Here is a 14,401-nt window from a genome sequence, read left to right on the forward strand (position 1 = left end):
GCCAGTATAATGTTTAAAGCTTCTGTCCTTAACATTTTTTCTTGTATTACTTTTATACTTTAAGTAGTTTTAAAAATGCTACTTTAACATTTTTACATGATTAACAGAATTAATTATACTTCTACTTGAGTAATAAACATGAATACTTTTGACACCTTTGTTGAAAACATCGGAAATAAAGACCATTATTAGAATTTATAAGAAAATGAAGCAGTAATTTAGCCTTTTTAAGAAATCTGCTCTTGATCCCAATACGTCTGTAAATTAAAGGCCTATATCCAAACTCTCAACAATCTTGAAAAAGTGGTTTAAAAACAACTAGAGATTTTTTTTAGAAGAATATTGTGTTTGAGGTTTTTCAAACTAGTTTTAAATCTTTACACTAAAACTGCTGCTTTTAGAGTTTTTATACAACCTGAGTTTGAGCTAAAAATTGAACTGCATGTTTTTTCTCCACAGGCATGACTTATACCAGACCCAGATGGTGCCCTCCACTGGTCATATTAAGCATCAAGTTTGACAATTAAAAGACACAATCAGTGATCTTTAATAGTTTAATAATCAAAATACTTCAAATCAAAACATTTCTAAAGATAATTATAAATAGCTCTTCTCAGACTAAAGATGATTATGAACACACCCATCTACACAAAAGGTCATATTTGATATAAACAGAACAAGTTAAAGGATCAGAAAATGTTTGACCAAAGTAAATATGAAGCATCAAAGGTTATGAAAGAAAAACATTTTACATTAAAGTCAATATGCAAAATGGTGTCATCTGCTGAAATTAAACATGCTGAGTCATTTTATACTAAGATGAAAACCTCTCAGTTTTTCTGGATGTTTGGATCTCAGTTTGTTTCCATCAGCAGAGCTCTCCAGGGTCCTGATGTCTCCACTAACTTCACCTGTTCCCTGTTCATGATCAGCACACCTGGATCTGCTGTCAGAACCAAACTAAACTCCACATCATCCACTTCATGTCTTAGTTTGTAGCATCTGGACAGATTATGAAGCAGATCTGAAACTGACCTGAAAACAACCAGATGATCAGTCAGATCAGATCAGATCATCTCCAGTTTCCTGTTTCAAACACTGAGTTTCAATCAGATCAATAAGGTTTAATTTGGACTTTGTGTTCTTCATGCTGAGAACATCAGAGCTGCTATTTGCTCACTGAGATATTCATGGGTAAGATTTTTACTTTACCCCCTGTGATTAAGTATGGAAACATCTTGTCAGTGAAGGTGTGTGTGAAGGTGTGTATGTGTGTGTTAGTGTCCAGATCAGAGAAGGACAGCTTTCCTCTGTCCCAGTCCAGATTCACTCTGATCCTCTGGAGCTTCTTCTGAACTGGGAGAACAGTGGAAGGAGATGAGGACAATGCTAAGTATTTACCTTCATAGAACCATGTAACCCACAATCCAGACGTTATGTCTCCCTTCCTCTGGACAGACTCTTCTAACACACCAAGCATCCAGCATCCACTGTCTCCAACATCAAACCCCCAGCTGTGGTTCCCTGAGTTAAAGCCCTCAGAACTCAGGACAGAATAACACCTATACCTAAACCTCTCTGGATTATCAGGAAGCTTCTGTTTCTCTCCATTATTCACACTGGTCAGATCTTCAGACAGGATGAGTTCTGAACCAGCAGTGTTTGGGTCCAGGATGAGAGGAGTGTAGGACACCATGTTCTTCATGTTGCTCCAGATGCTGAAGGCCAGGTTGCCCAGATGTTTGGCCTGGTCTATCAGAGCTCCTGAGGGCAGCTGTGGATCCTCCAGCAGGGGGCAGCGCTGGACTCTTTCCACTGCAGCCTTGTAGTTGTGCAGGAATGAGACGTCTTCAGCTCTCAGCTCCTCCTCTGTGGCTCTGACTGTGTCTGAAAGAGCTGCTATCTCTCTGCTCAGAGCCTCCATCTTCTCCTTCATCATCCCTCTCTTCTGCTCCTCTTCCTCCCTCAGTGCAGCCAGCCTGGCCTCCTCTTCCTCTGCTAGAAACTGATGAAGCTTCTTAAACTGCTCCTTAATCAGCCTCTCTGTGTGTCGGGCCTGGACCTTCATGTGTTCTGCTGTCTGATCAAACTCCTCTTGAACTTTCTTCCTGACCTCCAGCTTCTCCTTCAAAGGTTCCAGAGTTTCCTGAAGTTTCTTCTTGTGTTGCTGAGCAGCTTCATTAATGGGTCTGAATCTGTGCTCGGTGTGTTTTTCTGAATCTTTGCAGACGAGACACACTGGCTGCTGATGGTCCAGACAGAAGAGTCTGAGTTTCTCAGAGTGCAGACTGCAGAGATCCTCTGAAGCTCTCTGCTCTCTCTGCTGTAAGAAGGTCTCACACAGGTTCTTCAGAACCAGATTTAATGGTGGTTCCTCCCTTGAAGATCTCCTCTTACACATTGGACACTCTTTTCCTGGTTTCTCTCTCCAACAGTTCTTCAGACAATCCTTACAGAAGCTGTGGCTACATGAGAGAAGAACTGGATCCTTAAAGACGTCCTGACAGACCGGACAGCGGAGATCCTCCTCTAACCTGGAAGCCATTTAGTCTCTGAGTGAAGCTGAAAACACAGAAGGTCCAGTCAGTCATTGTTAGAGTGATAATTATAAAATTATTGTGTGGACATATGAAACATTGAAAGAAAGAAGATGCTACATTTGTATCCTGTGATTCAACCAGAAGGGTCATAAACGTTTATGACCTCCAGTAGGTCATGAGGCAGAATCACACGGTTGTGTGACTTCCATCCAGCCAGTTGGTCAATTCACACTGCTTATCTTATTACCTGCATCCTCCCAGATAATCATTACTGGGTCTTCTGTTTTAAGCCCGCCTGTTTGATGTTGTAAATTGTTAATAAAAGGCTTTGCCATGAAGGGATCTGTGTGAGAAGGTGCTGGTTTCTGAGCCGACAGCTTCTCTCTGCTTCTGCAGAAGGCTGACGTCACAAAACCCTGTCTCTGTGTTGATTATTTCCTTTTAATCTTTTAAACTCACATTTCTCTGTATTAAAACCCAATATTTTTGGTGCTGAAACTCCGGGAGTCAAGATCCAATTGTCCAGGACCGTGCGGGACCAAGGCAAAGAAACTGTCGACAGCCGTCCACCCTTTGCCGGACGGAGCCAATAGGTTGGTCCAGCCCTGCCCTGGACATCCTGGTGATGACTCAAGCTGAGGACTGATCTGCACAGAAAGGGTACACCTAAAGCTTTTGATCAAAAGTTGGTCTGGAACCATGTGAAAGCTATAACTAGTTGTAGTCGCCAGAATATTTGACAAATTGGGTTTGTTGTGAGAGATCTGGGATCGGTATTCTGTGCGTTTTGGGTCTGGGACCCTCTGTGTGAAAGCTATAACTAGTTGTAGTCGCTAGAATATTTGACAAACAGGGTTTGTTGTGAGAGATCTGGGATCGGTATTCTGTGCGTTTGAGTCTGGGACTCTGTGTTGTTCTCGAGATAGTAAGGTTTGCAGCTGCAGCAGGGATATTTGACGAAACCAAGATTTGTTGACAGATCTGGGATCTGGGTATTCTGTGCATTTGAGTCTGGGAGTCTGTGTTGTTCTCGAGATAATAAGGTTTGCAGCTGCAGCAGGGATATTTGACGAAGCCAAGTTTTGTTGACAGATCTGGGATCTGAGTATCCGGTGCATGCGAGGGCCTGGAGCTGGAGACTCCAAAGTGTACACGATAAATGTTTTTTTTTGTCTATGTTGGTTAAAATAAAAAAAATATATCTTAGGCCTTAGAATAGGTGTGTGTGACTGTGTGGGGGTGTGTCAGGAAACAATCTAACCTTTCAGGTTCTGTTGTTTCATATTAAAACAGCAGGGGTTAATACAGTACAACTCTTGTGGATGCAGAGGCAAGAATTTCTCACCTGAAAAGGTAGAAGCAGAAATTACCACAACAGTGTTTGGGTGCTGTCCTGCTGAATAAACATCCAGTGCGTAGACTACCCTAGGTGTTTGTACTGGACTAAATTCTTTCAAATGGGAAAAGGTCAAAATAAATTAGAGATAATTTAGAATCTACGATTAGAAGTTGTAGAAGTGCAGGATCCAACAAAAAATTAATAATAATAATAATAATCACTTAAATATATAGTTTGGAAAAAATATGGGTTTGAGGGACGCCTCTATTCCAAGATAAAATAATAAGAACTAAATGATAAAATAATAGAACTAAAGTGAGTCAGGGGAGTAAAAGAATTAAAAAGGATGGGTTCAGGGAAGAGTATAGAGAAGATCATAAAGGGGATGTAAAATCTGTGTCAGATTGATCCAAGTAATTTAAAATACTTGTAGGAGTGGAAGTTAGAGTATGATACATGCACACAGCAGATACGATGAAAACCTAAATAAATAGATCTAATGTTGTGTTTGTCCGGCTTTAATATTATGTGTTTCTATGTTTGTGGGTCTTTTAAGTTGTTCGTGTCCAAAAAATAATATAACCCAGTTTAGAAGGAGACAGCTTAAATCTGCATAAGCGCGCAGGGGGGATGTCAGTGGAGCGATGACTGCAGCATTGTTCTAATTGACAGCCTTCCTAATGCGTCTGCAGGGTCTCCAAAACTATAATTTCGGAACCAAAATGTAAAAATTAATAACCCACAAGAAAATGATTTTAGTCATGCAAGCTACATACAGGGAATAAAAACATTTAGAGGGATAAAATAAGTGGATTGTGCAAGCTAAAACATAGAAACAGCTATGAAGCAAAGTTTGGACCATAATTGGGCTCAAGGGAGGGGCCTGTGGTCATAGGGGAAAAACAAGGGGTCACTTAGAAAACACAATAGGTGCTACAACTGTGATAAGGAGGGCCACTTTGCTCGAGAATGTCCAGACCCCCACAAAGTGACCCTCCCTGTCACCAATGTTGTGACCAGCACTGACGCCAGGAGTCATGTGCACCAGAAGAAATTGCAGTTAATTGTGGACTAAGTGGAGGTCTTGGACCTACAGCAAATTTTCCTTTCTTTTTTAAACACATCAGAAAAACCATACTGGCATTTAAACATTCAAGGGGAAGTTCTTCATCTGAGTGTGAATAGGTGTTTGAGCAAATGGGGGACCAGGAAGAAAGAGTCCACAGTAGAAGTTCTTCATCTGAGTGTGAATAGGTGTTTGAGCAAATGGGGGACCAGGAAGAAAGAGTCCACAGTAGAAGTTCTTCAACTGAGTGTGAATAGGTGTTTGAGCAAATGGGGGACCAGGAAGAAAGAGTCCACAGGGGAAGTTCTTCATCTGAGTGTGAATAGGTGTTTGAGCAAATGGGGGAGCCATTAAAATAGTAGATGTGTATGAAGCATGGGGGATATTAAATGCATTAAAGGCAAAAACATGAATAGTTTTAACAATTATTAGACAAGCAGTTAGACTTATATGCAATATAAGTAAAATTTGCATTCAAGATAATGTAGGACTAAAACCATTGCAAGGTTCTACGTTTTTTAATATCACCAACTCACAACATTAATTTGTTAGGATGGGAATTGATGGGAAAATTAAGCAATTTTTCCCAAACAGGGGGGCATGAAGGTCGAATGTGTGGAACATATAAATAGCGTTTCAACAAAATCTACTTGTGTCTATATACACTATGCTAGAAGCACATTGTCAGATCCACTGGATGAAAGTCTGTTAGTTGAACAGTAGAAAACTTTGAATTTGTGCAAAACAGTTTCTGAAACAAGACATTACTATAATGGCTACAAAAATTATGTACATAGATGGGGGTTCTTAGCAGCAGTTACTGCACCACACAAACAAGGCTGGTTTTATAGCCCTAACACAGAACTATGGAAGCAGCCTTATAAAATTCTGTTCAATACAGAAGCTTGGGTCCAAGATTTAGCATGAGATAAAAGAACTCAGCATTCTTTGCTATCACAATTTGATGAAAATGATTTCAAAGATATTCCAAATGCATTGTGGTATACAAGAAGAATTGATGCAAGACTGTTGACAACTATAGATTTAGCTGAAATAGTTCCTAATACAGGCCAAGGATAAAACAATATCTGCTAGAATGTGAAGCGGCTGTGTTTGCTGTGGTCGGTGGGGGCCGAGTGGTTTCGTTGTGTTTTTGGGTGGGGGAATCCGCCTGAGGGCTTGGTTGGTGCCGTCGGTTCATCCATATCGGCCTTCCGGTGTTGTTTCTGTTGGGGCCGCTCGGGCCCCCGCATACGGCGGTGCGCTGCCGGAGGGGTTCCTGTTCAGCGGGCTTGCTTGTCTCCTGGGAGGGCACGCATGTTGACTTTTCTGGGGAGGAGCATCTGGGTGGAGGGCTCCTCGCGGTGTGGCGGTGGGTGTTGGGCACTGGCTTGTTTGCGGCCGTTCTTCTTCAGTGAGGGGGAGATTATTATAATTATTTTTTTTATGTGTGGGAGGGGGGGTGTGGGCGGGGAGGTCGGGGCTTGGAGTGGGGCTCGGGATTTGCGCTTTGCTGTGTTGTGTGGCTTTCTTCTTCTTCGGATTGGTGATGTGGGACCGGTGTCGGAGGGGAGTCGTTCGGGGGCCGGTGTTGGGGTGGGGGCGCTGGCGCCGGCGCCGGGGGTTTTTGGACATTGCCCGGCCCTACTGCGGGGTGGGTCTGGGGTGGGTCCTGGGGTCTGGGATCCCTGGGGCGCGTTGCCCTTGGGCAGCGGCCCTGGTCGGGTTTCGGGGGTTCGGTTTCTGTGGGGAGTGCTGCTTGGGGTCTGGGCCGGTGTACGCCCGGCTGTCTGCCCCTGCTGCCACGGCCTCTGGTGTGCCGGGGTGCCTCTGGGCCTGCTGGGCTGGGGGGGGCATGGACATTAACACCTATGGCAAATGCTTACCCCCTCACGGGTTTGCACTCTCTAAATGGGGGAAGGGGAGGGAGGGGGAGTAGGTATGATCTCGGCCTGGATGTCTTCTGTCGCTTGTGTGGTGAGTAGCTTGATTGTTATTGTAGGGGAGGGATTAGATCTCCGGAGGGGGGGGTGGGGGGTGGTGATAGTGGGAAGAAGATCTTGGAAGGGCTTCGGGTCTGGCTCCCTGTCTTGGTCCTGGTCCGTGCTGCCCCCTGGTGGGGCTTCGTCCGGGGTGGGGGCTCTGCATGTTGCTGGCTCCCTGGGAGTGCAGCAAGCAACCCAGTCCTTTGCTCCCCATCCCCGAAATCCTCCCTCTGCCTGCTCCATCACTCTGCCACACATGTAGGTTTTTGGGGAGGGGGTCGTTACTGGAGGGCCACACCTTCTGATGACGTCCCCCACCCCAATTTTATTTTGCATTGTAGACACTTCCATCTACATAATTTTCACAACACACATCTATGTAGGGCATTTTCGGGGGGTGGGGGTCAGGGCCACTGGGGGGGGCTTATTTTATGGGCCTCACCACGGTCGGCCTCCTCCATCCCCTCTCGCATCTAGACATTGAGGGTTCAGGGTTGTCGAAGGGGTGTGTGTGCTGGCACCGTCTATCTCCTGGAGGGGGGGTGGACTGTGCCGGACACCCCCCTCTTGGTACTCCCAGTTTTAATTGCATCTGAGAGCAACACGCAATAACACCACATTCGAGCGGGCGCAGTGAGGATCGGGGTCTTCTCACACCCCTGTTCTCCGGCTGCCGCCCGAAGTCTTAGCAAGCCACCTGTGGTTTTGGTCCCCCAAAACCACGGACCACGGGGGGGGGGGTTCTGGTCGGGTGGCCGGTGCGGGATGGGTGGGCCCCGGTCCCGGGGAGGGGGCTCTTGCTGGGGGTGGTCCGGTCCGTGTGCAGGGTGGTGGGTTGGGTTGGTGTGGCGGTGTCGCCGCTCCCCTCCCCCCACATCCGGATTTTAGGTTAACTAATGGGGTCATCCGATAGTCACTGGGTTTTTGGTCCTGGTATTATTGGATGTGAGTGTTATGTGTGAATGTGTGTCCGCGTTATTTTCTTTATTTATTATTATTTTATTCAATTTTTTTTCATTTATTTTTTCTCTGTGGTACGAGTGGGGGCACTAGGGAGGGAAGGCATTATTTTTTATTTATTTATTTTTCTCCCAGGTTGGGGTCTCAACCACACCCTCTCCCAAATACATCTCAAGTCTCCGCTAAGTGCGGAGCCCATTCACCCCGTCCTGCTCTCCCTCCACTGGCTGGCGTCGGGGCTCACCAGTGCACTGGTGGAGCTCGGGGTCTGGGGGTGGATGCCCGGGGGGCTGCTGGCTCATTCCTGGCGGCCTCTCCGCTGGCCCCGGCCGGCCGGGGCTTTGCTGGGGCTCCTGTCTGGGGGTCGGGTGCCCTTGGGGCCTCAGATCCCTGGGGCCCGGGACTGGATCCACTTCGGGGTGGGGCTGGCTGTTGTTCGGGGATTTTCGGTGTCGGTGCTTTCGCTACGATGCCGGTTCCTGGGCGGTGTTTTTTTTCCCTATGCCGGTTCTGTGGTATCGGTTCGGGGGGGGGGAGCTGCACGGCATGGTGGGGTGCGGGTCTTGGGTCCTGTTTTGGGCTCCGGTTTTTCCGCTCGCACTTCTCCTCTTGCATATTTATTTTAATTGTAATTATTAATTTATTAATTAATAAATTTATTTACTTATTTATTTATTTATATATATATTTTTTTCTCTTTTTTCTTTCTTTTCTTTTCTTCCTCGTGGGGGGGAGCGGTTTGCGAAGGAGGGTCGGTGTCTGGTGTCCATGTCGCACTTTGTTGGGCTCCTTTTTTTTATTGGGGGGGGGTGGGTTTGCTGTCTGTTTTCTCGGGGGGCCGGGACTGCTGGGTGGGGGTCCTGCTGGCGCGCGCGCCGCTGGGGTGTGGGGCGACCGGGCTGCCTCCAGCGGGGGGTGGTGTTTGGGGGGCCAGTGGTGGGCGACAACGGCTGCTGCGCTGACTGGGTATTCGGGTGGGTTTTCCCTCTGAGAGGACAATGATGGCGGAGTCCTGCTCTGTTCCTCGGAGAACTTGTCATCCACCACATGCTTACCTCATCACGCATAAATTTCTAGATCGCGCGGGGTTGAGAGACTCGCAGGGGGGTGTGGCGGGGTTGGAGAGGGGCTCTGGATCGGTGGCACGTCTTGGGGGGGAACCATGGGGCTCAGGCATTAAAGCTGCTATGGCCGCGTGTCAGGGCATGGTAGCCTGGAGGTCGGCGTTGTTTTTTTTGCATGGGGAGAGCGCGCGGACCAGTGGCTGTGCATGCTTTGGCTTCGTTCCGGGTACGGCTGAGCGGGCTCTAGGGGAGCGGCAACCCAGTGGTCTTGCCTCAATACCGCTCTCGGCTTTGCCTGTTGCCCTCGGGTCTTCTGGGGGGGGGGTGGGTTAGTTTGCTGCGGGCTAGCGGTTCTGCTCTTCTTGCGAGTTGTTTAGCGCGGGTTGTCGGCGTTTATCTGCTCATTTGGGTGATTATGCGTGCGCATCAGGTGCGTGTGTCAGAGCAGTTGCGCGCTATATTGTTTGGCTATTCGGCGCCTGGTCGGGGTGGGGGGATGGACGCGCTTTTATTGCTCCCTTTGAGCGGGGTGGGGGGCGTTTATTTTTTGGTGGTTGCTTCATCTGTGGTTTCCCTGCGCCCGGTTCGCGGCTAGAGCGTCAATGGAATGGATTGACCTTCACGCGCGCCCGGGTCGCCGGGGGCGTTCTGGTGCCGGGGGGGCGGATACGAATGAGAGTAGTTTCGCGGTGCTCTGTGGGGCTGGGCGTGTTCGCTGTCGCGTCGGTGCCGTTTGGGTGGAGGCTTGGTGTGTCGGTGCTTTCCGGCCCTACGTCAAGGGCGGTGGCGGCTGCACCATGCGGGGCAACTCACAGCCGTCGACTCGTCCGCGTCCGGCTCCCCCGGGAGCGCGCCGGCATAACGGTGGCTGGGGGGTCATCTCTTGATTCGACTTGGTAACTATCAGTAGTGATAGATGATATAGATCACTCTCTCCCGTCGCTATGCGGGGTCTAGGAATTTCCGGGGACTTGTGGCACGCCGTACCTTGTTTTGTATTGCTTCGTGGGGTCCCTTGGGGGCGCTGGGGCTTATATGGCTCTCCCGGCGCTGGACTCACAAGAGTCGCCTCTGCGGGGCGGGTCAATGCCCCCGGGTCGTGCCTCATCCGGCTCTAACGCCACCAACCAGCTATTGAGCATTTTTTCTATGGTGATTAAAACTATTTGAGTAGTGATGTGTGAGATAGAACTCCACCACTCAAACAAAATCAACTACTACGGTGCTAGGTCTCACGGTACTTAGAGAGTTCACTTTCAAACAGAAACCACACCACTTTTCTATATCTTCAGGTAAAATCCCAGAGGTACTCTGTCAGACTTAATAATTATTACTTTAGCGATCCGTTTTCAAGGTGTTTGCTTTATTGTATATCTCGTTACGTGTCTTTTGGTTGTGCTGTTCTTTTTTTCATCTCGTTACAGGTGATGAAGCAGATTGAAAATGTTTTGTCATTTGTCTCCTTCCTTATCTCCTCTTTCTTTCATCTTTTGTCCCTTTTTTTCTTTTTCTCTTTTTCCTTTTTCTCTTTTGTTTTTCTGCTCTACTTACATCTGCAGTGTCCATATAAAACTGTAAAACTACCGCATAATTATAATAAAGCAATTTATATTGCATGAAAACCAGTGGAGCTCAGTATGGCAATTTGCCATTACCGCTACACTTGTGAAAGTAACAATCTGTTGGGTCCTTTTGGCATCAAGACAATTATTTCTTATTGACAGCTCTTGCCCAGGACAGGACACTGTATGACAAAAAAATAAAAAAAAGGACATGTGAAGACAAAGGAAAGTATTTACTAAACTAGTTATACAAATATTAGTAGAGTGCAGGACATTCAAGTGAAACGTTAGTAATGTATTTGGCGCCATCACCACGCGATTGAGTGTGAGAATCCAGGTCATGGAGGGTTGGAAAAGATACCAAGCGGTATGTTTTTGGAGTTGTACAATGAACATGCACGGGCTTAGATTCCCAACTTCTTATGAAAAAATAAAAAAGAAACGCTCCAAGACATTTTATTCTTAAGTGTTTTTTCTTTTCCAGACAACACTAATAGCTATGTCAGAGATAGCAGACAGCGGTTCGCAGTTGCAGTGAAATGTTGCACTTTTCTCAGCAAACTGCTCTTAACTTTGTAGAAACTTAATGTCAAAAGCTCGTTTGCATCCAACAGATTGGCGGTCTTATCTCGTCTCACACCACTGCCGTTATGACTGATACCGCGACCACTGATGTTAATGTTACATTCACCTGGTTGATATACCTACATACCGACTGTAGCTGTCTTACCTTTTAAGGGTTATAAGAGGACCCGGTGTATGTAAAAACAATCAGTTCCCCTATTTTATTCTTTGAGTTGTGATGTTATATAACCTAATAAATTATATATTATATATTATATGTCCTATTAAATATTCTATATATAATAGTGTGTGTCTATATTATAATATATATTACATTTATACATACATATATATATACTATTATATAATATATATATAGATCTACTCTATAATTAAGAGCCAGTCGCTAGCAAAAAAAAAGACAATATTCCTCTGAATTATTTTGAATTATGACAAAACCCCAGCAGTATTACTTTGATCCATGAAAATATCATGTCTCAGACACAGCAGGTGCGAGTGTGGAGCGCTGGGGGGAGGCGTGGGGGTGGAGGGGGTTGTTTATGGAGTGAAATCTATTCACCAGGCTCTCGCTAGGACGCTTACGACCAACAATCAACAGATCACTTACAAGTGATAGAGAGAGAACCTTGACTATTGACTGCCCTTCTAAACATTTTAGTGCAGATAGAGTGATGATAGACTTCACATGATTTGTACGATGATCGAATACAGATTTTCACAAAGCAAATCAGGGAAAACTATGCAGAATTCTGAAAACTGTTTGTAAAATAAGGAAATCTGGCTCAAAGAAACATGTAATCTGCCAACCTCGCGCGCACTCACACGCGCTCTTAGTTTTCCCCACAGGAAGGCCTCGAGAAGCTGGAGTCTCGATCGCTGATTAAAATCATTCAAAGGGAAGATTCTTACTGGGAAGCATCCAATACTCGGTTTGTGTTCCCGGCATTGCATAGTAAAGAGTGACGCCCTACCATAGCTGCAACTATACATCCCACCAACACATGTGATAGATACAGGAAGGAAACACTTGGCATCCTCCCTAGAGTCATTGTAACTGATTAAAAACACTTTTCTCAAGCAAGAAAACGCCGCAGTTTTCTTTACACAGAGGGACCCCTAACGATAATGGATAGATCTGTGGTTGAAGTCCCCAGCTTTCAAAGGAGGTTATGGACTGCTTTTGTTTGCAGATTAGAGACCTTCGCCAATCGTCTCATAAGACTGGTGTAAGAAAACCAAGACAACCGTAAACAGTCTTTTAGAGTCGGTTATAATGTGCGGTGGTTTCTTGGCGACGGACTGGCGAAATGACTGCTGGAGATAAATAAACCAAAGTGGTTATGGCTGCCGGGTGAATGACCCTCGCTTTGGGACACGGTTGTTCCTAGGGAACTCTCCTACAAAAACTCCGAGACTGTCTGAAACAAAAGAAGAGCAGGATGATTTTTGATGGATCCACAGCAAGTCATCCTACAGTGCCAAGATGTGGTGGCAGCATTCCAAGCGCGTTGCTGAAGATTTGAACAAAACAGACTGTCATGTTTGTACTCATATTCCTACTCCTATGAATACAATATGAATTGAAAGATGCTGATGTTTTTATGTATAAGAGGAGGGAAATGTTAGAGTGATAATTATAAAATTATTGTGTGGACATATGAAACATTGAAAGAAAGAAGATGCTACATTTGTATCCTGTGATTCAACCAGAAGGGTAAAAAACTTTTATGACCTCCAGTAGGTCATGAGGCAGAATCACACGGTTGTGTGACTTCCATCCAGCCAGTTGGTCAATTCACACTTCTTATCTTATTACCTGCATCCTCCCAGATAATCATTACTGGGTCTTCTGTTTTAAGCCAGCCTGTTTGATGTTGTAAACTGTTAATAAAAGGCTTTGCCATGAAGGGATCTGTGTGAGAAGGTGCTGGTTTCTGAGCCGACACCTTCTCTCCGCTTCTGCAGAAGGCTGACATCACAAAACCCTGACTCTGTGTTGATTATTTCCTTTTAAACTTTTAAACTCACATTTCTCTGGATTAAAACCCAATAGTCATGGCTCCCCTCCCTCCTCTACGAACTTCCCTCAAAGTGACTCTGAGTGGTGTTCTTGGTCCAACTCACCTTCAGTGTGTGGAGTGTGAGCAGCTTGAAGCAGCAGTGTTGGAGGTTTCTACTTTTCTCTCCTGCAGCTGGACTCACTCAGAGGAAGCTGATAGTTTGGTCTAAAGGTGAATCTGATCGTCTGGGAGTCTCTCTGCAGGAACCAACATACACAAACTGCTTCCTGCTTCAGTTCAGGTGTTGCAGGTAAAGGGGCGGAGCTAAATCCTGTTCAACCGGCTGCTTCTCCCATAACTGACATATTTCATTCCAAAGTCCTGAATTCAACCTTTAGCTGCCATAAACTCACTGATAAAAAGGTTTTATTTCTCTCTGCTCAGATCAGATCAGAACCTGTAATAAAGACTCCAATAATCTGTCCTCAGTGCTGCAGTCGTTCAGCTCTGACTGAAATTTCTCTCCCAGATGTTCGTTCAGGAATAATCAGCTCACCTCCACAAAGTTCTCCTCTTCCTCCAGACCTGCTGCAACAACAACTCAGTCTTTGGAGCTAAATGTGGTTCTAATGTGATGCTTTTTGTTTCATTGACTTCTTTTTATCAATTGTTGCTAAATATAACAGAATCAAATTTTTTAATCTCATTCCAGGTCAGAACAACATCACTTGTTAATCACTTCTCAGTCACTGAAGCTGAGATGTTGTTACGAATGGAGCCAAATGGAAATAATAAGTATTGAGACACTGAGAGTTTCTTTGCTCAAAGATCTGAGCAAAGTTTCTTTGCTCAGATCTTAATTCTCCAGTTCTGTCCTGTCATGATTTCACAGGAATCTAGCCCAAGGATGCAGAACTCCACAGACACAGAGGCAGGATCAAAGTTCAAAGTTTATTGTTAGGCTCAGGTCTCCCACCTGGGAGGCAGAGAGCACAGAAAAACAGGTTAACTCTGGTACAGGTTACAGGCTCAAAAACTCACAGGTTCGCTGGTTCAGACAGGTAGAGTTCAGCAGAGTCCCTGAGTAAGAAACGGGCATAGCATGGAGAAGCTATGACCGTACAGGGCACACATGGCTTGGGAATAATGGCTTGGGAACACAAGGCTTGAGAGCTAAGGCTGAACATGGCTACGATCCGGCTCAGAGGGAAGCTCTCCCTCAGCTTAAATAGGGAGAGCTTAATCAGCAGAGCTGATGGGGGTCAGGTGTGAGTGCTGAACAGCAGCTCCCAGGGAAGGA

General features: G+C 45.9%; 1 protein-coding gene across 1 annotated transcript; it reads right to left on the reverse strand.

Annotated features, from left to right (window-relative positions):
• Nucleotides 1–523: 523 nt before the first annotated feature.
• On the reverse strand, nt 524–13,365 carry LOC119781141 (nuclear factor 7, brain-like). The gene is made up of 2 exons (XM_038281524.1): nt 13,226–13,365; nt 524–2,562 (listed from the first exon to the last, which is right to left on the reverse strand). Exon 2 carries the CDS (start codon nt 2,543–2,545, stop codon nt 1,169–1,171), a length of 1,377 nt encoding a protein of 458 aa, XP_038137452.1. The 5' UTR covers nt 2,546–2,562; nt 13,226–13,365; the 3' UTR covers nt 524–1,168.
• Nucleotides 13,366–14,401: the final 1,036 nt, after the last annotated feature.

Source organism: Cyprinodon tularosa, unplaced genomic scaffold (assembly GCF_016077235.1).
Source record: "Cyprinodon tularosa strain WSP-4 unplaced genomic scaffold, ASM1607723v1 ctg1717, whole genome shotgun sequence".
In the NCBI taxonomy this organism is placed as follows: domain Eukaryota; kingdom Metazoa; phylum Chordata; class Actinopteri; order Cyprinodontiformes; family Cyprinodontidae; genus Cyprinodon; species Cyprinodon tularosa.

Excerpts from the sequence above, each read along its gene's own strand:
- LOC119781141 (XM_038281524.1), bottom strand. The coding sequence starts at position 2,545 with ATGGCTTCCAGGTTAGAGGAGGATCTCCGCTGTCCGGTCTGTCAGGAC.